The sequence below is a fragment of the Mobula hypostoma genome, chromosome 15, assembly GCF_963921235.1.
Source record: "Mobula hypostoma chromosome 15, sMobHyp1.1, whole genome shotgun sequence".
Classification (NCBI taxonomy): Eukaryota; Metazoa; Chordata; class Chondrichthyes; order Myliobatiformes; family Myliobatidae; genus Mobula; species Mobula hypostoma.
In genome coordinates this window covers 45,646,949-45,673,615 of record NC_086111.1, presented here as the reverse complement: position 1 = coordinate 45,673,615, position 26,667 = coordinate 45,646,949, and the positions used below count along the sequence as shown (strand labels likewise).

The 26,667-nt window shown below is 41.7% G+C and overlaps 1 protein-coding gene and 1 long non-coding RNA gene across 4 annotated transcripts in view; one reads left to right on the top strand and one right to left on the bottom strand.

Moving 5' to 3' along the window:
• Window positions 1–26,667, bottom strand: part of adamts9 (ADAM metallopeptidase with thrombospondin type 1 motif, 9) — a 266,041-nt gene that overhangs the window by 15,139 nt on the left and 224,235 nt on the right. For all 3 annotated transcript variants that reach the window (XM_063067960.1, XM_063067961.1, XM_063067962.1), the window contains one exon: window positions 9,659–9,750. In XM_063067960.1, the coding sequence (XP_062924030.1) occupies window positions 9,659–9,750 (92 nt within the window). The remainder of the gene's footprint in view (window positions 1–9,658; window positions 9,751–26,667) is intronic.
• Window positions 1–26,667, top strand: part of LOC134356811 (uncharacterized) — a 106,661-nt gene that overhangs the window by 19,271 nt on the left and 60,723 nt on the right. The window lies entirely within an intron of this gene.

Below are 26,667 nucleotides of genomic sequence, written 5' to 3'. Positions count from 1 at the left end.
TGCAAGTTAAAATAAATTATATATATATATATATTACATGTGTATAAAAAGTACATATATATTGAAATATATTGCAAACTATGCAGATTTTAATTTTACTTTAAATTATAGATAAAACAACAAATTAATCCAGAAGAAAATATTGAGCACAACTTACCAGAACTGATTGACATATAAAAGAAACATATCTGGTTCAGTTATTTTAATTTAATCTCATCATAGTAAAATTGGAATTCACAGATCATTAGTCACTTTCTAGAAATATTAAAACTGAAAATACTAACCTGGATATACGATATAAACATACATTTGTTAATTAGTAATAGATCTCTACATTATTAACTCATTATAGCTTGGAAAACAACACTGTACAATGTTCAAGGTGGCAAGGACTAGAGTACTGAAATGAGAGAAAGTTGAGTAAAATTGTGATGTGAATTGCATAAATAAACTTCAACTAGCCATTTTCAACCATTTTATACAGTTAACAATGGCAATATAATCCTTAGCTTATACTTCTGTTGTAAAGGTTACTGTGTAGTGACAGCAGAATGATTAGAAATGTTGTATGCAGTTGTCTGGCAGTGCAATTATTCAAATGCACTTCACCAGATAGCATAGCAGTTATTTGACAGAAAGTTAGCACTAATGCAATTGAGTAATCATTGAAATGAATATGTTTGTTAGACTTTTTGTACTATTCACTTACTGTATATTTTAAAAAATGAACACTGCCACTCTGCTTAATTAAGTGTTTTCAGAATTTGAACTTTTCCTTGAATCTTCCAGAAGGAGCCTTTTTGCATTCCTTCTGTCAGAACTTTCATTAGCTTAGTTCAATAAAAAAACACTCAAAATAGTTGTTCAAGACATATTTTTGTTTGGCATCTCCAGACTTGTAAACAGGTTCACCATCTTGGAAGCTGTCGGGACAGAAGACATTGCCAGTCTGAGAGGCGGACAGGTCTGCAAGTCAAAAATTGGCGCTGAAACAAAGCTGAGGAGACCGAAGTCAGGCAGAACCATGGTAGTAGGGGACTCCACAGTGAGAGGTACAGAAAGGGGTTTCTGTGGCAACAGGTGGGATTTAAGGATGGTGTGTTGCCTCCCTGGTGCCAGGATCCAGGACGTCACAGACCGATTGCAGGGCATCCTCAAGAGTGAAGATGAACAGCTGGTGGTTGATAAATGACGTCCGGAGGAAGAGGAAAGAAATTCTGCAGTGTGACTTCAGAGAACTCGGAAGAAGGCTAAAAAGCAGGACGTCCAGGGTGGTTATCTCTAGTTTGTTTCCAGTTCCTTGTGCTGGTGAGGGCAGGAACAGGGAGATAGGGGATCTGAATGTGTGGCTGAGGAGCTGCTGCGGGAGGCAAGGATTTAGATTCTTGGACCACTGGGATCTGTTTTGGGGTAAGGATGAATTGTACAGAAGGGACGGGTTGCACCCTAACAGATGGGGGACCAGCGTTCTGCAAGGCAGGTTTGGCACTGCTACACGGGTGTGTTTAAACTAAGTAGTGGTGGGGAGGGGACGAACTGGAAATATAAGGATGGAATTAAAGGGAAAGAGAGAATAAGAAAAGTTAAGAAAGACAACAGAATTAACGGGGCAGAAAGCTCAGGAAGGGATCGGAGAGTATGGCCAAGTGCAATAGGAATCGATACGAAAGGTGAGGGGAGTAAAAGTATTACTTTAAATGGATTAAAAGTGTTATATATGAATGCACGGAGTATAAGAAATAAAGTGGACGAGCTTGAGGCTCAGTTGGAAATTGACAAGTATAATGTTGTGGGAATAACAGAGACATGGCTGCAAGAGGACCAGGGCTGGGAAATGAATATTCAGGGATATATATCCTATCAAAAGGACAGACAGGTTGGCAGAGGGGGTGGGGTGGCTCTGTTGGTGAGGAATGAAATTCAGTCACTTGTGAAGGGGCACATAGAATCAGGAGATGTAGAGTCAGTATGGATAGAACTGAGAAACTGTAAGGGCAAAAAGACCCTAATGGGAGTTATCTACAGGCCCCCAAACAGTAGCCTGGATATAGGGTGCAAGTTAAATCAAGAGTTAAAATTGGCATGTCGCAAAGGTAATACTATGGTTGTTATGGGGGATTTCAACATGCAGGTAGACTGGGAAAATCAGGTTGGTACTGGATCCCAAAAAAGGGAGTTTGTGGAATGTCTCAGAGATGGATTCTTAGAGCAGCTTGTATTAGAACCTACCAGGGAGAAGGCAATTCTTGATTTAGTGTTGGGTAATCAGCCAGATTTGGTAAGGGAACTAGAGGGAAAGGAGCCATTAGGAGGTAGTGACCATAATATGTTAAGTTTTCATCTACAATTTGAGAGGGAGAAGGGAAAATTGGAAGAGTCACTATTACAGTTGAACAAAAGGGTCTATGGACCCATGAGGCAGGAGCTGGCCAAAGTTGACTGGAAAGATCAAGGGTAGAGCAGGGATGACAGTGGAACAACAAGGGCATGTATTTCTGGGAATAAAACTGAAGGTGCAGGATTAGTTCATTCCAAAGAGGAAGAAAGATTCTAAGGGGAGTAAAGGGTGACCGTGGATGACAAGGGAAGTCAAGGACAGTATAAAAATAAAAGAGAGGAAGTATAACATAGCAAGGATGAGCGGGAAGCTAGAGGATTGGGAGACTTTTAAGGAGCAACGGAAGATAACTAAAAAGGCAATATGGGGGAAAAGATGAGGTACGAAGGTAAGCTAGCCAAGAATATAAAGGAGGATAGTAAAAGCTTCTTTAGGTATATGAAGAGTTAAAAATTAGCTAAGACCAAATTTGGGCCCTTGAAGACAGAAATGGGTGAAATTATTATGGGGAACAAGGAAATGGCAGATGAGCTGAACAGGTACTTTGGATCTGTCTTCACTAGGGAAGACACAAACAATCTCCCAGATGTAATAGTGGCCAGAGGACCTAGGGTAACGGAGGAACTGAAGGAAATTCTCATTAGGCAGAAAATGGTGTTGGGTAAACTGATGGGACTGAAGGCTGATAAGTCCCCAGGGCCTGATGGTCTGCATCCCAGGGTACTTAAGGAGGTGGCTCTAGAAATTGTGGACACATTGGTAATCATTTTCCAATGTTCTATAGATTCAGGATCAGTTCCTGCGGATTGGAGGGTAGCTAATGTTATCCCACTGTTTAAGAAAGGAGGGAGAGAGAAAACAGGCAATTACAGACCAGTTAGTCTGACATCAGTGGTGGGGAAGATGCTGGAGTCAATTATAAAAGATGAAATAGCGGCATATTTGCATAGCAGTAGCAGGATAGGTTTGAGACAGCATGGATTTACGAAGGGGAAATCATTCTTGACTAATCTTCTGGAATTTTTTGAGGATGTGACTATGAAAATGGACATGGAAAAGCCAGTGGATGTAGTGTACCTGGACTTTCAGAAAGCCTTTGATAAGGTCCCACATAGGAGGTTAGTGGGCAAAATTAGAGCACATGGTATTGGGGGTAGGGTACTGACATGGATAGAAAATTGGTTGGCAGACAGGAAACAAAGAGTAGGGATTAATGGGTCCTTTTCAGAATGGCAGATAGTGACTAGTGGGGTACTGCAAGGCTCGGTGCTGAAACTGCAGCTATTTACAATATATATTAATGATTTAGATGAAGGGATTAAAAGTAACATTAGTAAAGATGAAGATGACACAAAACTGGGTGACAGTGTGAAATGTGAGGAGGATGTAATGAGAATGCAGGGTGACTTGGACAGATGCATGGAAGATACAGTTTAATGTGGATAAATGTGAGGTTATGCACTTTGGTGGCAAGAACAGGAAGGCAGATTACTATCTGAATGGTGTCAAGTTAGGAAAAGGGGAAGTACAATGAGATCTGGGTGTCCTTGTTCATCAGTCACTGAAAGTAAGCATACAGGTACAGCAGGCAGTGAAGAAAGCTAATGGCATGTTGGCCTTCATAACAAGGGGAGTTGAGTATAGGAGCAAAGAGGTCCTTCTGCAGTTGTACAAGGCCCTGGTGAGACCATACCTGGAGTATTGTGTGTAGTTTTGGTCTCCAAATTTGAGGAAGGACATTCTTGCTATTGAGGGAGTGCAGCATAGGTTCATGAGGTTAATTCCCGGGATGGCCGGACTGTCGTATGTTGAAAGATTGGAGCAACTGGGCTTGTATACACTGGAATTTAGAAGGACGAGAGGGAATCTGATTGAAACATATAAGATTATTAAGGGACTGGACACCCTAGAGGCAGGAAACATGTTCCCGATGTTGGGGGAGTCAAGAACCAGAGGCCACAGTTTAAGAATAAGGGGTAGGCCATTTAGAACGGAGTTGAGGAAAAACTTTTTCACACAGAGGGTTGAGGATCTGTGGAATGCTCTGCCTCAGAAGGCAGTGGAGGCCAATTCTCTGGATTCTTTCAAGAAAGAGTTAGATAGAGCTCTTAAAGATAGCGGAGTCAAGGGATATGGGGAGAAGGTAGGAACAGGGTACTGATTGTGGATGATCAGCCATGATCACAGTGAATGGCGGTGCTGGCTCGAAGGGCAGAATGGCCTACTCCTGCACCTATTGCCTATTGTCTATTGCTTGGTACCCATACAAGTGGTCATTCTATTATTTGTTTGTTGCCCTAGCTCTTCCTGAATTACTTATAAGACATTCTTCATCTCTCTCTTTCCTTTTATGATGTTTTTCTTCATTATAGTGAACATTTTAATCTTATTTTGAAGTTATGTCTCTTATGCATTTCTCCAATGTAATGGTAACAAGTAAATCTTCACACAATACATTGTGACCATAAGACCATAAGATATAGGAGCAGAATTAGGCCATTTGGCTTAATCAAGTCTACTCTGCCATTTCATCATGGCTGATCGAATTTTTCTCTCAGCCCCAATCTCCTGCCTTCTCCTCATATCCCTTCATACTTTGACCAGTCTATCACTCTGCCTTAAATATACATAAGTCTAGGCCTCCACAGCAGCCTGTGGCAAAGAACTCCAGATTCACCACTCTCTGGCTAAAGAAATTCGTCCGCATCTCTGTTCTAAAAGGACACCCCTCTATTCTGAGACTGTATCCTCTGATCTTAGTTTCTCCCACCATGGGAAACATCCTCTCCACATCCACTCTGTCAAGGCCTTTCACCATTTGATAGGTTTCAAAGAGGTCACCCCTCATTCTTCTGAATTCTAGTGAATACAGGCCCAGAGCCAGCAAACACGCTTCGTATGACAAGCTATTCAATCCTGAAATCATTTTCATGAACTTCCTTTGAAAGTTCTCCAGCTTCAGCACATCCTTTCTAAGATAAGGGGCCCAGGACTACTCACAATACTCCAAGTGAAGCCTCTCCAGCGCTTTAAAAAGTCTCAATATTACATCATTGCTTTTATGTTCTAATCCTATTGAAATGAATGCTAACATTGCATTTGCCTTCCTCAACACAGACCCAATAAAAGTTTAGGGAATCCTGCACAAGGACTCCCAAGTCCCTTGTGTCCCGTTTTTTTGTATTTTCTCTCCATTTAAAAAGTAGTCAAGCCTTTCACTTCTTCTATCGAAGTGCATGACCAGACACTTCCTGACACTGTATTCTATCTGCCATTTCTTTGCCCATTCTCCTAACCTGTCTAAATTCTTCTGTAGCCTCTCCACTTCCCCAAAAATACCTGCCCCTCCACCTATCTTCATATCATCTGCAAACTTTGCAACTAAGCCATTAATTCCATGCAACACTCACGACAGGCTGGAGGAACTCAGCAGGTTGGACAGCATCCGTGGAAAAGATTGGTCGATATTTTGGGTCCTGACGAAGGGATCCGGCCCAAAACGTCGACCGATCTTTTCCATGGATGCTGTCCGACTTGCTGAGTTCCTCCAGCGTGTTGTGAGTGTTGCTTTGACCCTAGCATCTGCAGATTATTTTGTGTTTACCATTAATTCCATCATCCAAATCATTGGCATATAACATAAGAGGAAACAGTCTCAGCACAGACCCCTGTGGAAGAAACCTCTAGCCAACCAGAAAAGGCTCTCTTTATTTCCACTCTTTGCCTCCTGCCAATCATCCTCTGTTTTATCCATGCTAGAATCTTTCCTGTAATACATTGGGCTCGTAGCTTGTTAAGCAGCCTCGTGTGTGGCACCTTGTCAAAGGCCTCCTGAAAATCCAAGTACACAACATGAAACAATTCACTTTTGTCTATCCTGATTGTTATTTCTTCAAAGAATTCCAACAGATTTGTCAGGCAAGGTTTTGTCTGGAGAAAACCACACTGACTACGGCTATTTTATCATGTGCCTCCAAGTACCCTGAGACCTCATCCTTAATAATCAACTCTAACATCTTCCCAAACACTGAAGTCAGACTAACTGGCCTGTAGTTTCTTTTCTTTTTCCTCTCTCCCTTCTTGAATAGTGGAGTGACATTTGCAATTTTCCATTCTTCTGGAACCATTCTAGAACCTCCCACCAGGGTCTTTTACTCTTGCAGTTCCTTAGTTCGATCCATAATGATTCAATACCTTCCGACCCCATGACATCTCTTTCTAATGATTTGATTAGAGACAGTTTGGTACTCTTTCTCAAGAACCCTTTTGCAGCCAAAGAAGCAAGACAGATTTTATTAGATATGAGTATTACGACTTATGGAGAAAATGAGGAATTAAGAAATAGGATTAGTTAAGATCTAACTTATGGCCTGTTTAGACCTCAAAAAGATTAACTATTCACTTCTCAATTCAAACATAAAGTTTCACAAGGTGTGGGGACCTTTCCTTGAATACTTTCACCATTCTTCTTTAGGGTAAGTTTATCCTTTTTTTTGTATGCTACAATCCCTTACTTCCAGCTTTTTTTTTGTAAGTTATACAGTTTTTTTGCTGTGAATTACATTATACTTTTGGTAGTCAGCATTATACTTTCTTTTTTCCTATATATATTTACAATTCTCTGGGGTTGAATGCTCTGATTGATTTATTTTTTCTTTTATATGCACGATGGTTGGCCTGGGTTTTTCTTTTTTCAGTGCGAGTTTGGGGTGGATACTAATTTTACATAATTCTCTCTTGGGTGCTTTATTTTCTTATTGTTATGAATTACATATTGGATTTGTTTGTTTCGCACTGTATTAATCTCCATTTTGTTGTTGGGTTCTCTTTCTGTTGTTTCTTGCAGAAGTGCATAAAAATTAGTAATAAAAAAAGATCTAGCTTAAGAGTCAGTCAGTATTTTGAACTGCATGCTACAACTCTGATATTCTTCTAGGTCAGATCTCAATACATGATCAGATTTCTCATTAAAACCTTGAAGTTTTTCATTGGTCAGCTTGTAACGTCAGTAAGATTTATCAATTAAATTTCAACTTTAATGCACATACTGAACATTTGGCATAAATAATTACCTGCCAAATTTTCATGAATATTGAAATTGTACAATTTAATAATGGTACTCTTTGCAAACCATTTACACTTCCTTGTCTGGTTATAGCTATTTAATTAGGTCATTTTGCATCAACATGTATTTTAGCACTGCTAGGCGGGGATAAGTATTATACCTAGCAATCAGTATGAAGAAAATAATTTATATGTTGCTACAAAGATAAATGGTTTTCTTGAAAATGAAAGCAGAAGTTTTGTTTTATTCTATTCAAAGTCGTTTAACCAATTTGTGGGCAAGAAATTGAAACAATGTGTGCTAACGTGGAAATACAAGGGTACTAGGGATGGTTTACTGTGAGGCCCCAGGTTCTGGTTTTCCACTGCCACTTCCCAATGCGTCATATTTGGTAGAACAGGCCTCACGTACAGGAATGTACTCACAGGCATTCATCTCCCACTTTGTGTGAGAGGGAGATCAGAATGTGCTCAAAACAATGAAGAATTGCATTGGGCAGCAATTGGGGTGAGGGAATACAGATATTGGGAAACCCTAGAGGAGGTGACATTCAGAGAGGGAGCGCAATTGTTGGAGGGGTGATCAGAGAGGAGATGATAGAAGGCTGGTTGCCCAGAAATGTGAAATAGGATCTTTTGTGGTAGAGTAGATATGTGGGCTGATCATAAAATTACCCATACAGAAGATGACAGACATCTTGAGATTATCTGACGTATCCAACAAGCGGTCAGGTCCTTAACCTTACGTCCAAAGGAGGCCATCCTCAGGATCTGAGGACCAGCTTCATAGCAGATTTTCACACAGGTAATGCCAAAGTGAACATTGTACACTGTTTCACATCACACGCACATGGTGGACCCAGTTTGGAAACAAGAAAGTGTACTAACTGCATACAAACTTCATAATTCCATTCAGTGTTGTATGTGGTGACATATGTACTCTGATAACAAATTTTTCTTTACTTTAAGCCTTGAACTTTACTGTCTGATTTTAACACCATGTTATTGTGCAACTTAGTTTCAAAATTGCTCTAGTATTTCATTAAAAAAAATCAAAAAAATACAGGATAAGATAAATTAACTTAAAACCTTAATGAATTTTTAAAAACCTTTCCATTTTAATATTTTAAAATTTACATCTATTACTATACCTATAGCAAAATAAATGTATAACAGTATGGAAGCACAAAATCATATTTTAAACTAGCCTCATACCAGGATTACTCAAAAACATTTTGATAGTTCTACACTTCTCATGATTTTCTTTCAGGTTAACACATTATTATTTCGAATGCAGTCAGTTTGTTTAGAATATATAACCAATACCTCAGCATCCTAAATTCTATTTCTGTAAATTATGCTTGTAAGTTATAATAGTCAGATTTTTTTGATGTGAAAATAATTTGATAAAAATCTTATGAATTCTCATTTGTTTATGATTGTAAAGTAGGGAGGAGGAGAAGATGGCGATGCGATGCAGCGTGCACGGCCACTCAGGTGAATAATATTTGTTATGTGTCAAGTAGGGTACTGTGCACAATTCTGATTTGATGGAGATAGACATGAGAGCACGGAGGAACACCTGGTGAAACTTCTGCAATGCCCGCTTCGCTGCTGCTGCTACTGTGTGGTCCGGAATCTCCGGAGGAGAAAGCCCCGAATCCTCAGCTTTGCTTGTTTCGGCGGCTGGGGCGCGGTCAAAGGCGCTCGGCAGAGGATGGTGTTCAGGAGACTGTATCGGAGGGGCTGGTCAGAGGCTCGAAGTTTTTGGATGGACGGACTCAGTGTCGGCTGTGGTCGCGTGCTTTCAATGCATTGGCAGTTGTCGGTGCCTGGAGGTTTATGGCAGGGAGTTTCTCCCTTTTGCCGCCTGCTATCGGGGACTTGGGAGACAATCGGGACTTTGAGACTTTTTTTTACCGTGCCCATCATCTGTTCTTTATCAAATTGCTTTGCACTGCTGTAACTATATGTTATAATTATGTGGTTCTGTCAGTGTTAGTCTTTGGTTTGTCCTGTTTTTCTGTGATATCACTCTGGAGGAACATTGTATCATTTCTTAATGTATGCATGCATTTCTAAATGACAATAGACGAGGACTGCATGTTCTCATAATCTAAACAATATGTTTATGAAAGTATGGCAATTCATCCCTGGTCCAATGTCTCTCAGTTTAGTTGTCTATTTATTCGTTTGTCATGTTTTAGGATGTTGTAAATTTTTAAAGATATATATTTTGCAAAATAATTATATTACCTGTGGACATCTGGCAGCACTGTAACAGTCTCCAGCTGTGGCAAATGGAACTGATCGTCCTTCAAGCGTTCGTGCAAAGTACAAGTCTGTTGCTATAAAGTCAGCAGAAACAAGCAAAGCTATTAAGGTTAAGAAACAATATTCAAAATAAATTTTTCATTGTGAATATTATATTATATTATATTTATTTAGAGGCACAGCGTGGAATGGGCCTTTCTGGTGCTTCAAGCCGCACTGCCTAACAACCCCTGATTTTACCCTAAGGTAGTCAAGGGGCGATTTACAATGACCAATTAACCTACTAACCGGTACGTTTTTGGACTGTAGGAGGAAACCAGAGCACCTGGAGAAAACCCAAACATTCCATGGGGAGGACATACAGACTCTTTACAGAGGACACTGGGTTTGAACTTCATGAATTAAAAATATTTTATACCAATTTTAAAGATACTAAATCATTAAACTAATCAAATCTTCTTGTTGTTGACTTTGGTGAAAGATGACACGTTTGAACTCAACATACAGAAGATGTATTGAGTCAAGTTCCCACTCCTGGGATAGACCTAAGAAAACTTTGTGGAGATCTATGCATGTTTGCACAGCAGATGAAGACTGTAGGAGCCAGGCAACCATTTTCTATTTGCATTGTATTCTGTTTTGTGCATTTATTATGGTAGCTAGTGAAGTGTGGGGGAGGGGTGGTGTGATAAAAGTGAAGGGAATAAGTTACGTATTTGGGCTTTGCTCTGGGCTGTATGGAGCTGGGACCACCAGGTGTTAGATCTTTCATTAACTGCTTAGCCATGCTAAACTACACTCATGTTTCATTGCTTCATGATTGTATGTTTTGATAGCTGCTAATAAAGGATCAAACACATTTCTTTGAATTTGTGGAACATTACCATTAGAGGGTACGTCATACAAGGATAACAACCAGTGCTAGGCTGCCAGCAGCGGCAATTGGTTTGCTAGAATTGGCTGCAACAAAGACATTGCTTTCACTCAATATGCAAATGACATAGAACGACGTCAATCAGCCTTTTCGGTCAACCCTGGCTTCTATGGAGCAATTCCATTTGCCCCATTCCATCTCATCTCCTTGTTCTCCTGTAATTTATTCTCTCCCACGCAATGTTACCATCTTCTCTTTATACCATTAACTTATACTAAAGAATCATTTACAGCATCCAATTAACCAAACAACAATGTAGGAAGAAAACAGAGCACCCAGATAAATCCCACGTATGAAGATCCGGATTGAACCTAAGTCACTCGGGCTGTGAGACAGCAGCATTAACTATTGCATCAAACATGGTGCCCTTGCTATGGTATCATGTCACCTCATCGTGTAGATATTTTAAGATACATATCTGGCTGTTATCCCACTTCACTGAAGTTGAGTTAGAGCAGAGCATGAGGTTCTGGTCCTATGTGACTAGGCATTGAACTTTATACGTTCGTAATTGTGTACAACCTCGACATGCCTTATGAAATTATTCACAGGTGTGACTGAACCTGATTAACAGTTAGGTGCTGTGATGCTGAAGATTAAACATATTGAGCTGACAGTTTGGTCATCATTGAGGAGTTTCAGTGAAAGGCCCTAAGGTAAGGAGAGGATGAAATATCTGTGAATATGCCACATGTAATAATTGGGAAGTGGATTTCTTTGGAGTGGAGGTGGGATTGGGAGATTGGTTTTGCTTCAGGATAATTTAGGGCAGAACTCTAGAGATAGTGTGATCTAAGTTGGATCTTCAGGACTTTGAGTAGGTTCTCCCATGAATACCTAACAACGGGTGCACTCAGGACAAGGAAGGACAAGTTACCCTGAAATATTTGGGGATGCTTAGTTAAACTGTCCAAATGTAACAAAATACCATGGAAATGATATTATCATGGTTCACTCACGGACAAATATTTTAATTGTGTAATGCTGAATTAAAAAGTATTGTACAAGTGAATATCAAGACAATTGTTGGGCTCAGGGAAACTGTCTCCATTATTGACTAATTTGCCAACCATCGCTGTGTGTGACTCTGCACTGGAACATCCACTAGTACATTCAGGAGGGGGTAAAATGACAAATATAAAGAAAAATGGAGAAGAGGGAAAGAAACTATCAATTATCCTCTTGAGTCATGCATCAATGCATAATATGATAAATCTTGACTTTTATTTGGCAGTGTAGAGACATACTCAAAATTCATTTTGGTTATCATTTATTATTAAAGACAACGTCAAGATCTCATGCAATTCTGGAATGATAATTCCTAAATTAATCTTCTTCTCTGAAGTATAACTCATGCAGCTCGTCTTTATGATACTGACAAATTATCTTTCTGTTGTCAGTGCAGTCAGACATACAAATAGCAATGATAATTCAAGTAAAGCTAAGCAGGTAGGTTAGTGTCTATGGGAGAAAATATGAATTGGTAAATATTTTAGATCTGATCATTCATAAGCATGCTTGTGGTCAAGCTGAAATATCACCTTGATATATACAGCATTCTCAACATTATAAAGAAAAGTTTCTTCAGTCTAGTTCAGTTGCAATGAGAAGATGGTCTCTATATGCAAATCAAATGTTATCTCTTACTTTTGTGTATAATAAAATTCAATTATTCATAAAAGACATAGCATTTCTCAGGTAACTACAGAAAACACCATCGTATGAAAATAGTGATTAATAAGTTCTTCAAATTATCCTTCATAGTAAATTCTGTTTGCTTTTATTGAAAATTGAACACCTTCAAGTTAATATTGAGCAGCTTTAACCCTGACATTCATATATAGTTAACGCATACAAAATATTCAGTTTTCTTTAAAAGTTAACTAAGTTACTTCCTGCATGGTAGTTAAAATATATATAAGAAATCATTACTTTGCTGCTGCTGGTTTCAACATGCAAAGTACATTGAACAGTTCATAATTCTTTAAGGTTTAATGAAATTTGATTATAATTTTAGTAACACACATCAAAGTTGCTGGTGAACGCAGCAGGCCAGGCAGCATCTCTAGGAAGAGTTTTGCTGAACACTTACTCTCTGTCCACCAGAGAAAGCAGGATCTCCCAGTGGCCACACATTTTAATTCCACATCCCATTCCCATTCTGATATGTCTATCCACGGCCTCCTCCACTGTAAAGATGAAGCCACACTCAGGTTGGAGGAATAACACCTTATATTCCATCTGGGTGGCCTCCAACCTGATGGCATGAACATTGACTTCTCTAACTTCCGCTAATGCCCCACCTCCCCCTCGTACCCCATCCGTTATTTATTTACACACATTCTCTCTCTCTCTCTCTCCTTTTTCTCCCTCTGTCCCTCTGACTATACCCTTTGCCCATCCTCTGGGTTCCCCCCCCCTTTTCCTTCTCCCTGGGCCTCCTATCCCATGATCCTCTCATATCCTCTTTGCCAATCAACTGTCCAGCTCTTGGCTCCATCCCTCACCCTCCTGTCTTCTCCTATCATTTTGGATATCCCCCTCCCTCTCCCACTTTCAAATCTCTTACTAGCTCTTCCTTCAGTTAGTCCTGATGAAGGGTCTCGGCCTGAAACGTCAACTGTACCTCTTCCTAGAGATGCTGCATAGCCTGCTGCGTTCACCAACAACTTTGATGTGTGTTGTTGTAATTTTAGTAACTTCATTGTTAATCAAAAAATGTATCTTGATCTGGATTTTACGGTCAGAGATAAGCGACAGAGCTTACTACCTCAGAGAAATCTGCCTATAAAGATCCAGTAGTCTTCTGATGTCATTTCCTATCAGGTACTATTTTAAGAGGTAACCTCTTAACTAACAGTTCATGTTGAATGATGAATTCTCACAGATGTAAAACCCAGAAGCAAAAATAACTTTAAGCTAGATGATTTAAAAATTCAATAGAAAATGAACTAAATGCATAAATACGATTTGCTATAAAGTGAAATATCAACACCGCTACTCCTTCAGTACTAATCAACAAGCTTCAAAATCTCTGTACCTCTATCTGCAACTGGATTCTTGACTTCCTCATCAGGAAACCACAGTTATTGTGGATGGGTAATAACATCGCCTCCTTGAAGACAATCATACAGGCTCACCTCAAGGATGTGTTCTTAGCCATTGCTCTTCTCCCTCCACACTCATGACTGTGAAGTTAGGCACAACTCAAATGCCATCCATAAACTTAATGATGAACCCACTGTTTTTGGCAGAATTTCAGACGGCAACAAGAGGACACCGAGAAGCTGGCTAAGTGGTGGCATGTCACCAACCTTGCACTCAACACCAGTAAGATCAAGGAATTGCTTGTGGAGTTCAGAAAAGGAAATCAGGAGAGCGCACCTAAGTCCTCATTGAGGGCGCAGTGGTGGAAAGGGTAAGAACCTTCAAGTGTCTGGGCATCAATATCTCAGAGGATCTATCCTGGGCTCAACATATTGAGGTAATCATGGTAACGGCATGCCAGGAGGTATAATTTATTAGGAGTGTAACGATATTTCGTGTGTCACCAACGACTCTAGCAAATTTCTACAGATGTACCACGGAGAGTATTCTGATGGTTGCAGAGGATCGTAGAGTCAGTAAGCTCCATCATAAGCACAAGCCTCCCCATGATTAAGGCCTCAAGAAGGTGGCATCCATCCTCCAATTCTCGCTCCCCATTTGGTGGTCTATAATACTCCCCCATAAGTGTTACTACACCTTTCCCATTCCTCAATTCCACCCAAATAGCCTCCCTAGACGAGCCCTGCCAGAGCACCACGGTAATATTTTCTCTGACAAACAATGCAACACCTCCCCCCCTTGTCCCTCCAATTCTAACACACCTGAAGCAATTAAATCCAGGAATATTTAGTTGCCAATCGCACCCCTCCAGTAACCATGTTTCACTAATAGCTACCACATCATACTTCCAGGTATCAATCCATACTTTAAGCTGATAAGTTTTAAGCTTTAAGCTTACGTAAGTTTTAATGTAACATAATTTTTTTCTGTATTACTGCCACAAAACAGCAAATTTCATAGTCATAGAGAAGTAAACGCAGGAAAAGGCACTTTGGCCCATCTAGTCGATGTCAAAATTATTTCAATTGCCTACTCCCATTGACCTGCACCGAGACCATAGCCCTCCATATACCTACTATCCTTGTACCTATCCAAACTTCACTTAGACATTGAAATCGAGCTTGCATACACCACTAGTGCTGGCAGCTCATTCCGCACTCTCATGACCCTTTGAGTGAAGACATTTCCCCACATATTCCCATTAAACTTTTCACCTTTCACCCTTAATCCATGACGTCTGGTTGTAGGGAAGATAAGGACTGCATAAAAGCCAAGAAAAGGACATATACGTCACAAAAGTGAATGGGAAGATGGATGACTGGGAAACTTCTAAATTCCAACAAAAGGCACCTAAAAAGGCTATAGGAAGGGAAAAGATGAAATATGAGGGCAAACTAGCCAATAATATAAAGCAGGATACTAAAAGTGTTTTCAGTTATATACAGAGTAAAAGAGAGGTGAAGGTTAATATTGGAACACTGGAAAATGATGGTGCCGAGGTAGTAATGGGGAGACAAAGAAATGGCAGATGAACTTAATGGGTACTTTGCATTAGTCTTCACTGTGGAAGAAACCAGTTGTATGCCAGAGGTCCGTGTATGTTAGGGAGCAGGAGTGAGTGCCATTGCTATTACAAAGGAAGAAGTTCTAGGCAAACTCAAACGGCTAAAGATGGATAAGTCACCTGGACTAGATGGAGTACATCCCAGAATCCTGAAAGAAGTTGCTGAAGAGATAACGGATGCATTGGTCATGATCTTTCAAGAATCACTTGATTCTGGCATGATCCCAGAGGTCTGGAAGATTGCAAATATCACTCCACTCTTTAAGAAGGGAGGAAGGCAAAAGAAAATAATTTTAGGCCAGTTAGTCTAATTTCAGTGGTTGGGAAAGCGTTGCAGTCTATTATTAAGGATGTGGTTTTGAACTACTTGGAGACCAATAATAAAATAAGCCAAAGTCAGCATGGTTCTTGTAAAGTGAAATCTTACCTGACAAATCTGTTAAGAGTTCTTTGAGGAAGTAACATGCAGGGTGGACAAAGGAGAGGTGGTGGATGTCACTTACTTGTATTTTCATAAGGCATCTGATAAGGTGCCATGCATGAGGCTACTTAACAAGATAAAATCCTATGGCAATACAGAAAAGATACTGGCATGGTTAGAGGAATGGCTGACAGACAGGAGGCAGTGAGTGGGAATAAAAGGGGCCTTTTCTGGTTGGCCAGTGATTAGGTGTTCTTCAGGGGTCAGTATTGGCACCACTACTTTTCACATTGTCTGTCAATCATTTGGATAATGGAAGATGACTTTGTGGTAAAGTTTGCAGATGATATGAAGATAGGTGGGGTGGTAGGTAGTGCTGAGGAAGCAATATGATTGCAGCAGGACTTAGACAAATTGGAAGAATGGACAAAAGAAGGGCAGATGGAATACAGTGTTGGGAAATGTACAATAATGCATTTTGGCATAAGGAACAATACTGCGTACTATTATCTAAATGTGGAAAAGGTTCAAACATCAGAGGTGCAGAGGTTCTTAGGAATCCTCATGCAAGACTCTCCGAAGGTTAATTTACAGGTTGAGTTTGTGGTAAAGAAAACAAATGCAATGTTGGAATTTATTTCAAGGGGAATTGAATATAAGAGCAAGGAGATAATGCTGAGTCTTTATAAGACACTAGTCAGGCCACACTTGGAGTATTGTCAACAGTTTTGGGCCCATATCTCAGAAAGGATGTGCTGTCATTGGAGAGAGTCCAGAGGAGGTTTATGAGGATGATTCCGGGAATGAAAAGGTTAACATATGAGGAGCATTTGGCAGCTTTGGGGCTGTATCACTGGAATTTAGAAGAATGTGGGGGGATCTCATTGAAACCTACCAAATGTTGAAAGGACGAGATAGAGTGGATGAGGAGAGGATGTTTCCTGTGGTGGCGATATCCAGAACTAAAGGGCACAGCCTCAAAATAGAGGGGTGATCCTTTAGAACAGAGGTAAAGAGGAATATTATAGCCAGAGAGCAGTGAATCTGTGGAATGTTCTGTCACAGACTGTGGTGGGGGCCAAGACTGTGGATATATTTAAGGTGGAAGTTGATAGTTTTCTGATTGGTTATGGCATCAAAGGACATGGTGAGAAGGCGGGTATATGGGGTTGAGAAGGATCCGGGATCAGCCATGATGGAACAGTGGAGCATACTCAATGGGCAGGATGGCCTAATTCTGCTCCTAAGTCTTATGGTCTTCCAGTCACCTAACCAGTGGAAAAGCCTGCTTTCATTTATGCCATCTATACCTCTTGTAATTTTGTTTACCTCTATCATATCTCCTCTCCATATTCTATGTTCCAAGGAATAAAGTCCAAACCTGTTCAATCTTTCCTTATAACTCAGGTCCTCCAGACCTGGCAACACCCTTTCTCTGTATTCGTTCAACCTTATTTACACTTTCCCTGTAGGTAGGAGACCAAAACTGCACACAATACTCCAAATTCACCAACACCTTATACATCTTCAACGTAACATCCGTCCTACTATACTCAATACTTTGATTTGTGAAGGCTAATGACCCTATCTACCTGTGATGCCACCTTCAATGAATTATGGACCTGTATTCCCAGATCCCTTTGTTCTATCACATTCCTCAGTGTCTACTGTTCACTGCATAAGACCCACCCTTCCATTCTAAGGAAAACTTCAACCAGAGATGGGAATAAATCCTCAACAATGTTAAGAAGAAATGTGATAAGTTTCTGAACACAAAGTTGCATTCCTACTTATAGAAAATTAATCTCTAATTGCTTTTACTGCTGAAGTTATAGGGTGTGATTGTTACAGCTTTGCTTGAGTATCATTGAAGAAGTAGAGGAAATTTCCCATTATTCTTTCTGTACTTGTGTGTGGTTAGGCCAATGAGGAATGCACTTACAACCTACCTGGATGTACAGGGTTGATAATCTTCCCTTTTTGTGCCTCATGTATGTTTAGTTGCAAATTTATTTTGTTATTATACAATTGCTACATTGCAAAGTTGATGTTTGGGATAAGAGCCAAAGAACAGACATGAAAATAACTCTGAAAGTGGTAGCCCTTCAATCAAATTACATTAGCTGCTCTTCATATGACTATCTTAACAGATCAGTGTACAACATTTTTCCATTATATAGATTCATTTTTTTCAAAGTTCTGACATCAGGTAATTTAAAAAGCTTTCAGTAGATGGAACAATATTCAGAAAACTTGACATCACTGAGATGAAAACAACTTGGCAATTGCATGTAAATTAAGATTGGGTGGGGGTGTTGGTAGGAGGTTGGGTGGAGAACAAGTAAACTCAGAAAAACAGCTGGAAAATTCAAATACACTTTTCCATCGATTATCTTTACTTTACACTTTGGCTTTGTATCCATGAAAACTTGGTTTATTTATACTTCACAAATTTATGGACTTTTTAATCAAATTAAACAAGGGCATTTTTTACAGTGTATTGAGGTGAATGGCTCCCCAGGGCCTGATCAAATCCATCCTTAGGCTTTGCTGGAGGCTAGGGAGGCAATTGCAGAGGAATTCAGAGATACTTACTTCATCGTTGGCCACTGGTAAAGTTCCTGAAGACTGGAAGGTGGCTAATGTTGTGCTATTGTTTAAGGAGGGTAGCAAAGTCAAGTCAAGAAACTATTGTCCAGTCAACCTGACATCAGTAGTGGGTAATTCAAAAGGGCAGGATCTACCAGCACTGGATAGGCAGAATCTGATTAGGAGATTCAGAATGGAAAATCATGCTTCATGAACTCTTTAGAGGTTTTTTGAGGAAGCTAGGAAAGTGAGGCGAGGAGAGGCAAATGGATATCAATATAGATAAGAGCGAGGTTTGTACTTTGGATAGTCAAACTAGTGTAAGACATGTACTGTGAAATGTAGGGTACCAGGAAGTGTTATGGAACAGAGAGACTTAGGAGTACAAGTACATAGTTAACTGAAAGTGGTTTCACAGGCAGACAGGGTGGTAAAAAAGAACATTTAGCATGCTGACCTTCATCTGTCAAAGCACTGAGGTAGGAAATTGGGCATATTGTTGCAGTTATATAAGGCTTTGGTGAGGTCGCATTTGTAGTACTATGTACAGTTTTGGTCACCTTGTTCTGCTTAGGGTTCAGCAAAGAATTACAACGATGTTGCCATGACTACAGTGCCTGAGTTATAGGGAGAGATTGGCCAGGCTAGCTGTTGACTAGATCTTTATTCCTTGGAACGTAGGACAATGAGAGTGATCTTGTAGTGATATTTTAAATTATAAAAGGCATAGTTAATGAGGCTGATAACAGACTTTTCCCTAGGATAGGGAGTCCTAAACTAGCAGATACAAATTTAAGGTGAGAGGGGAAATATTGAAAAGGGACTTGAGAGGCAACATTTTTATGCAGAGGGTGGTGACAAGCTGCCAGAAGAAGGCAAGCTGGAAGTACAATAGTATTATTTAAGAAGCACTTGGATAGGTAGATGGAAGGCCGAGACTTAGCGGGATACAGGCCGAATGCAGGAAATTGGGACCAGGTGGGTGGTCACTATGGTCAACATGGGCTCATTAGGCCAAAGAGCCTGACTCTGTGCTGCATTTCTCTATGGTGCTATGACTACTTCGAACAAAATGAACTGCCCAACATCACTCTATCTCATCTGCGTCCACCTGTCACCTACCAGCCTTTATCTTATTGCTCCCTCTCACTTCTATCTACTGGCTGCCTTCACTCTCCACTCACAGGACTGATGCAGGGTTTCAACTCAAAACATCAACCATCCCTTCTGCTTCCATAGATGCTGCTGTACGCACAGCAGCTTATATTTTTGCTCCAGTTTCCAGCACCTGCAGTCTCATGTGCCTCCATCACTATTTTAAATTGACCATTTAAACCACCTTTTCTCTTCTAGTCATTTTCCCAGATCTGACCTGCTCCAGATTCATGATGTAGCAATTGAAGACACTGCACTCTATCCAGTTTCTCACTATTTCACAGAGAAACTCTTTGCAAGACTTGCAATTCTTATAGCACTTCTCTTGATGGAACCTCCTCTACCTCAACCTTCTGCTCCCACTGCCCTTCCACCACCAGGACTGCCATTAATTTCCCATCTCCTATCCTACTTGGCTTATGTTGTTATTTGAAACCCACAGTTCACTACTCCTACTCTCTGAATTCATGTTACTCCTTTTCCTTCCTCAGTTTTCCAATCTTTCGTTCCTTATTTTCCTTAGCTCCATTAGTGATCATTATCCTCTTCACTTCCCATCAATTTCTGTTTAGTTCTTCATTTCCCTTCACACTGCTTTCCCTAAGTTTACCTACTTTCCTCTTCCCTTATCATTATCCCTTCTCTATTATGTCATTTCTAAATATACCTTTCCATCATTGAAGGACTCCTGTCTCCTCACTGCTACTATATTCACATAGAATTGTGATTTTGATTTCGGTAAAGCATAGGGGTGTTGAACCTATGGCACAGGTGCCCAAAAAGGCACGCGCAAAAATTTTGCTGGCACCTGGCATGCAGTGCTCCCCCTAGTTTCTTTGAACCCCATTCATATTAAAAAGGTACATCATAATTATCTGAAGAATAGGTCCTGAAGAAGGGTCTTGGACCGAAATGTCATTGTTTATTCATTTCCATAGACGCTGCCTGACCTGCTGAGTTCCTCTAGCGTTCTGTGTGTGTTGCTCTGGATTTGCAGCAAATGCAGAATCTCTTGTGATAATTATTAATGTTACTGCCAAATTTTTTACAACCCCAAGAACAGCAAAATGTTATCACAGGAAACACCTCACTCCATCTTGGCAACAGCTAGATGATTGCGATAGCACATGATATTGGACGATACATTTTGAAATCCTTGCAGACATGGTGTACACTCATCAGTATTTGTATAGCAAACGGTTGGACCAGTTCTGTCTATATTTTCTCTTCTGTCATTTGTGAGTGAACACCGGATATTCAGTGATAAAAGTGGTAAATTTGGTATGTAGTTTAGGACCGCCATGCGTATTTAATTTTTCACAATAAATATATTAGTAAAACAACATTATTTCAAGATTCAAGATTGTTCAATGTCATTTCCTGCACACAAGTGTAAAGGAAAATTAAATAATTGTTACTTCAGATACGATGCTGTGCAAAGAAACATACAAAAGATAAAGAACACAATAATAATTACAAAAACAATAAATATAAATACTTAAGATTGCTTTTAAGCATAGCTTGATTATATGTCCATAAAGTACCACTGGTGACTGACAGGAAATAATAAAGTTGTGTTGGAGTTAGTGGGTGGAGGTGTTGAGGTGTTAATTGTGAATTATGAAAATGTTCATAAATTTTGCACTAAAAGTAGCAAGAAAATAATATAATAAATTTCTTGAAAAATCAGCAACAAAAAAATGCAGTGAAATATTTTGATGACATTTATTTCAGTAGTTCCAACTTATTCCAACAATAATCATTGAAACTAGCACTTCGTTCAACATGGAAAACCACCCAGTGATGGAGAATATGTTAAAGAACACAGTGTGCTCCTTTCCTTTTTTGATAGTTTTCCAGAAAAAGAATAAATTATTCAGCACATTAATGCTTTGCCCATGAGCAGAAGAACCACAGTAAAAGATAGAATATGAATGATGGGAACAAACATAGCAGAACAACTAACAAAAGATATTAGCTGATGTAAATTTCTTTCCGTTTGTCATGATGAGAGCATTGATATTAAATTAGTAGCTAAGCTAGCAATTATTGCTCAATTTTGTGTGTGTGTGTGTGTGTGTGTGTGTGTGGGGGGGGGTGCGGATAAAATATGTGAAGAACTGGTTAACTTGGGAAAATTTTCTGAATGTACCACAAGGTTTGAAATATGTAAGGCAGTAGTAAAAGAATTGCCTAGTCAATAAGAGGACCTTTCGGAAATAGTTTCCATAACTATTTGAATCATTGACATATTCATATGTGTCTTTGTTTTCAGTGCTAAAAAACTAAAGGAATAGACTTATTGACGAGACTAGTGCTCCATGAAGACAATCAAATGTAAGCCAAACATGAAATAGTTGTCACTGTTAGTGGAGCAAGAAAAGTCTCACTGAGAGTAAAGCGTGGTTATTTTTCTTTCCTTGATCTTTTATGAATATGTATCAAAACTTGTAACCACGTTTTTTATGTTGTATATACTGAATGAGGTACAAGTATAATACTAGTAAGATGTCATTTTTCAACTATATTTTAAAAGATTAATATTAATAATTCTTGACAGGTTTTCTAAAGCTTCATTTATTTCAATCTGCCTCTGTTATACCTTTATCAATATAAAATAATGAATACATGTAACTAAGCAACAGGTCTCATCCTATTTCCATAAAAAGGTCCATAATTATTGTTAATAAATCATTAATCAATGATAATCTCTGCTCAGAATAATCACGGGAGAATTTTTTTTAAAGAAGGTTATCGCGAATTTGAGCACACACTCTCAAAAAGATTTTCTGGCTTAGGGCTGGAGCTTCTTCATATGTGGTGTTCCTGTCTTCAATACAGAGTTAGGAGTCATAATCGTTAGTAACATTAAAACAAGGCAAGTTCAGCCCAACACTTCATCAGCTGGAATAGAGATGGAAGCACAAATGTTTGACTTGAAAGCAAGGAGTCAGCGCTGAAGGCAGAGGGCTTAGCTATCACATAATTTTGGCATCAAATGTTTACATACTGACAGGGATTCTCAAAATGCTGATACTACAGACTGGTTGTGATTGATATGTGTATAGTAAGAATTTAATAAGTAGTTCCAACTCACTTGAAAATTTATTGAAAACAGAAGATTTCTGCAAAGCACTGGGACAAATTTGGCCATTGATACCAACCACACTCTTGAGGTTATAGAGAAAGCTTGGTGGAGAAAGGGAAAAAAAAATGACGATGATGCATAATAAAGGGAGATTTATTCCAAACTATTCCTTGTCTCTATTCATCATCTCCCCACATCAGACATATTTCATTGACTGTTTACTCAACGACTCAAGAAGCATTGCACAATTAGGGGAATATTTGTTTGAAACTCAGTGTGCCTGTTCTTGTAAAACACAACACTGGATTTTTTTTTACCTAAACTATATACCATTAGAATACACAACTATTAGCAAATGCAGATCTATCTGCAATCTTTAAAGCTTCACTATGAAGTCTGTTTTTCAGTTACACAGTTCTGGAACAGCTAACAGATTGTGTCAACCAAATCTACATTAGATAATCCTGCATTAGACAATTCATTACCACTGTATGCTGTGATTTGATTCATTATGAGAGTCAGAAATTACTTATCTTTAATTCAACACGAGTCCTGTTCATGACAACACACTGAACTAATTCAGTTTATCTCAGTTCTGGACGTCTTAATTACATGCCAAAATGTTTCATTAATAGGCAACAGATGTTGTTAGTTCTTGTTCCTCGGGATAAAAAATATCTTGCAGTTGCGCTGATACGCGACGAGCGAAAGCAACACACTGAGTTGAGCAGGGTCTGGTTGAACCGTTTGCTGTTTGAATCGGTGCGTGCTTAAGTAACCTGCTCCCAGCAACCCCTGCCCTTTGTGGGGTGGAAGCGACGTCGGCTTCCGGGCCAAGGTCTGCCCCACACTCAGAACCCGTTCGGTTGCCGCTGGCTGTGGGCTCGCCAGCGACTGCTGGAGCTGGTTCACTTGCTGCGTGGGCGAGCCGCCACATGAACCCCCTCCTCCCAAACCAGCGATAAGAGGTGCAGAATCCACAGCCTGCACACTCTCAGCTCTTTTAGGTGGCCGGCCTCGTCGTCGTGGGGGTGGCACCGCAACTGGGTGTTCAAGGTCTAGATGCACCAGTTTGAGACGGTCAATGGTAAAAGTCTCTTCACGACCACCAATGTCGAGAATGCAGGTCGTCCCATTATGGTGCACCCCCTTTAGGGTCCTTCGTATGGTCGCTGCAGGGGTGGTCTGTGTGTGCCTCGGCGAACGAGTACATACTTGCTCTGTTGTAGGTCCTTGGGCACGAAAGAGGGTGTTGTTCCGTGATGGGACGTTGGGACTGGGGCAAGTGTTCCAAGCTGCTCCCGGAGTTTAGTTAGGACCACCGTAGGTGTGTCCTCCCTGCCACGGGGTGCTGGCACAAACTCACCGGGAACTGTGGGCGGGGCACCATAAACGAGTTTGGCCGATGATGCGGCCAGGTCCTCTTTGGGTGCCATGCGGATGCCAAGCAGCACCCAGGGGAGTTCGTCAACCCAGTCTGGCCCTCAGAGGCATGCCATCAGGGCTGACTTCAAGTGCCTGTGGAAACCTTCCACCAGGCCGTTGGACTGCGGGTGGTAAGCAGTCGTTTGGTGGAGTTGGGTTCCGAGGAGTTGCGCCAGTGCAGACCACAAAGCTGATGTGAACTGCGCCCCTCTCTGAAGTGACGTGGGCTGGGAGTCCGGACCGTGCCACCCAGGTGGTAATCAGGGCTCTGGCGCATGTCTTCGTGGCCGTGTCAGCAAGTGGGATAGCTTCCGGCCACCTCGTGAACCTGTCCACCATGGTGAACAGGTATCTTGCTCCTCTCAAAACCGGCAGTGGGCTGACGATGTCCACATGGACATGTTCAAACTTCCTATGCGTCGGCTGGAAGGGTTGCAGTGGGGCCCTCATGTGCCTCTGGATTTTGGAGTTTGACAGTGCGTGCATGTCCTTGCCCAGTGCCCGACCTGCTTGCGTAGGCCATGCCACACGAACCTGTCTGCGATCAGCCGGATGGCCGCCTGGATGGAAGGGTGGGCTAAACCATGCAAGGCGTCGAAAACGCGGCGCCTCCAAGCGGTCGGGACAATGGGCCGAGGTTGCCTGGTGGACACATCGCAAAAGAGCTCATTACCTTCGGGCCCAATGGGTATGTCTTCGAGGCGGGGTCCTGAGACTGCGGTTCGGTACGCCGGCATCTCGCTGTCCAGTCGTTGTGCCTCAGCTAACGCCGAATAATCCACCCCCCGGAGACAGAGCGTGCACTGATTGGACGGAGGTTTGTGACAGTGCGTCTGCCACCACGTTGTTCTTCTCGGCGATGTGCTTGATTGTGGTGGTAAACTCCGAGATGTACGACAGGTGGCATTGTTGGTGGCCGACCACGGGCCCGACACTTTGGCAAACGCGAAAGTGAGGGGCTTGTGGTCTGTGAAGACTGTGAACTCCCTCCCTTCCAGGAAGCACCTGAAGTGCCAGATGGCAAGGTACAGGGCCAGCAGCTCCCTGTCAAAAGCGCTGTACTTAAGTTCCGGGGGTCGTAGGTGCCAGCTGAAGAAGACGAGCAGCTTCCACTTACCTTTGATGAGCTGCTCGAGCACGCCGCTAACTGCCACGTCGGAGGCATCCACAGTGAGGGCAGTGGGGACGTTGACCCGGGGGTGGACTAGGAGATTGGCATTTGCTAGCACGTTCTTGGCTTGTTCGAAAGCCGCCTTCGCCTCCTCTGTCCAGGTGACCTCTTTGAACTTGCCGGACATCAAGCCGAAAAGGGGCCGCATGATCCGGACTGCTGAGGGCAGGAAACGGTGATAAAAGTTAACCATCCCAACAAATTCCTGCAAGCCTTTAACAGTGCTGGGTCTGGCAAATTGGCAGATGGCTTCAACTTTTGCCGTCAGAGGAACAGCTCCATGGCGGTTGATCTGGTGTCCCAAGAAGTCGATGGTGGGTAGCCCGAACTGACACTTGGCGGGGTTGATAGCCAGGCTATAGTCGCTTAGGCGGCGGCGGAGCAGGTGTAGATGTGCTAGATGTTCCTGGCGGGAGCAGCTGGCGATAAGTATGTCATCCAGGTAGATGAAGAGAAAGTCCAGATTTCGCCCTACTGCGTCCATCAAGCACTGGAAAGTCTGCGCCGTGCTTTTGAGCACGAACAGCATCCTGAGGAACTCGAACAGGCCAAAGGGAATAACGAGGGCCGTCTTGGGTACATCGTCCGGGTGGACTGGGATCTGATGATACCCTCGGACCAGGTCAATCTTCAAAAAGATGCGCGCCCCGTGCAGGTTGGCCGTAAAGTCCTGGATGTGTGGTATCGGATAGCGATCGGACGTGGTGGCATCGTTCAGCCTCCGATAGTCACCGCACGGTCTCCACCCTCCCGTGGACTTGGGGACAATATGGAGTGGGGAGGCCCACGGGCTGTCAGAACGCCGCACAATCCCCATCTCCTCCAGCTTCTTGAATTTGGAGCTTGTTGGGCGGTAGCCTGCAGGCCCGGGCATGAAGGGGAGGTCCCTGTGTGGGGATGTGGTGCATCATGCCATGCTTGGGGTCTGTTGAGGAAAACTGCGGCGTGATGATAGATGGGAACTCGATAACACTCTGGCGAACTCATTGTCGGAATAAGTGACGGAGTTCAGGTGTGGGGCCGGTAACCTGGCCTCACCGAGGGTGAAAGTCTGGAACGTCTTCGCATCGACCAATCGTCGTCCCTTCAAATCCACGAGCAGGCAGTGTGCGCGGAGGAAGTCCGCACCCAGCAATGGCTGTGATACTGTGGCCAGCATAAATGTCCATGTAAAGTGGTTGGAACCAAACTGCAAGGGGATGGTTCTTGTGCCATAGGTGCAGATGGTACTGCTGTTGGCTGCCGTAAGTTCCAGTCCTGTTCTTCTAGTTCAGGTATCATGGCTCGAGGGGGGTAGGACACTGAATTCTGCCCCTGTGTCCACCAGGAATCTACGCCCAGAGTGCTTGTCCCAAACGTAGAGGAGGCTATCACAGTGACCAGCCACTGTAGCCATCAGCGATGGCTGTCCTGGCGTTTCCCTGGAACGAGCATGACAGTCGGCAGCAGCAGGCCCTGGAACCCACCTTTGATGATAAAAACACCAAGACTCAGAAGTGGTGCCATCCCTTGGTGTGGGTGTTATGTGTTCCACTG